Raw genomic sequence first — 1,258 nt, 5'->3', positions numbered from 1 at the left:
AAAAAGGGGTTCGAGTGCCTCCAGAGGCGAAAAAGACAGTGGTGAGCACCCTATCTATCTTAACCAATATGGAACAGCTGATGCACTGCTTCAAGCTGCAGGTCTTCCGGGATCTCCTAGCAGTAGATGGATCCATGCAAGTTTGAGCTTGCATCCATGTTCTCCTTTTGATGCGGGTTTTTCATCACGCGGCGTTTACCTTACGAGTTTCTACTGGAATCAGCAATCTCACTGCACAGAAACCAATGCCGCCTGCTTCACATGACCCCTTGTAAATTCAAAATTGCAGTCTTCATGCTAAGAAACCATTGAATGCGCGCGCCGTCAAGGTTAGGTCAATGTAGACGGGTATATTAGGTATAAACGCAACTGGATACCGAGTGCTCTTAATTACACTTAAATTGTGCTGCAGTGCGTTGACGCCCAGAGCCAAGTGTAGAGTGAAATGAAGGAAAATTTGGAACTTGCAGCCTGTGGTGGGGTGAACAGCCCACTCTTCAGTAGAAACATTGGAGAAGAGGAAACATTCCGCCCGAACGTGACGCATGATTTTTAAGGAAAGTCTCAGGGAGTGCCCGCGCAGATAAGGATTTCGATAGAGCAAAATTCAGTTGTGATGAATGCTAGTTCGGAAGTGGTGGTAGGTATAGATGATTGGTGGTACCTGGTACTCAAGTTGGTGTGGCTCAACCGAACCCCCTTCATCGGCCTGGGCAACCGGGGAGTATCATTTGCCCGCGCAGTTCAGCGTCTGGCAAGTGCGAACTTTCAACATAAACGTTCGCACCGCGTTACCTGGCGACCGCCAGCTACAAATCAACCGTGGACCCAGTTGGACCACGTGGCCAACAGCCACCGGTGGAGAGCCACAATTCAAGACTGCAGTTCTCTCTGAGGCACACCGCTTGATTCGGATCACGGCGTAGTGCGCGCATGCTTGACAGTTCGTTTCCCTTCAGACCATTAAAGTCGGCAAGAAGCATGCCAATACACTAGCTTCGAAGAACTGCCATAGCTCAACAGTATCGATCTGAGCTGGCCCAACAACTCTCCACAGTAAACCAATGCTGTGGTGGCAGTGAGCATTTGGGTGAAGCGTCGCAAAATGTGAAAGGAGCTATGCTAGCGGCGTTCAGTGCTGCCTGTCCGACTTCTCCAATTCGATCACAGGACCTCTGGATGTCGTCGAGGTTGTTATCCATGATTGATGCCAGTAAAACCATACCAGCAGGCAACGAATACGACGGCGCACGCAAAT

At 49.8% G+C, this 1,258-nt stretch overlaps 1 protein-coding gene across 1 annotated transcript in view; it reads left to right on the top strand.

Moving 5' to 3' along the window:
* Positions 1 to 616: 616 nt before the first annotated feature.
* T265_09371 (hypothetical protein) overlaps positions 617 to 1,258 on the top strand; it is a gene marked incomplete at both ends in the record, with an annotated part of 67,259 nt that continues 66,617 nt past the window's right edge. The window contains one exon of the mRNA XM_009175414.1: positions 617 to 640. Coding sequence (XP_009173678.1) covers positions 617 to 640 — 24 coding nt within the window. The remainder of the gene's footprint in view (positions 641 to 1,258) is intronic.

Source organism: Opisthorchis viverrini (genome assembly GCF_000715545.1).
Source record: "Opisthorchis viverrini unplaced genomic scaffold opera_v5_271, whole genome shotgun sequence".
NCBI lineage: Eukaryota > Metazoa > Platyhelminthes > Trematoda > Opisthorchiida > Opisthorchiidae > Opisthorchis > Opisthorchis viverrini.
Note: the sequence above shows the minus strand (reverse complement) of the source record. Positions and strands in the feature narration are given on the sequence as shown.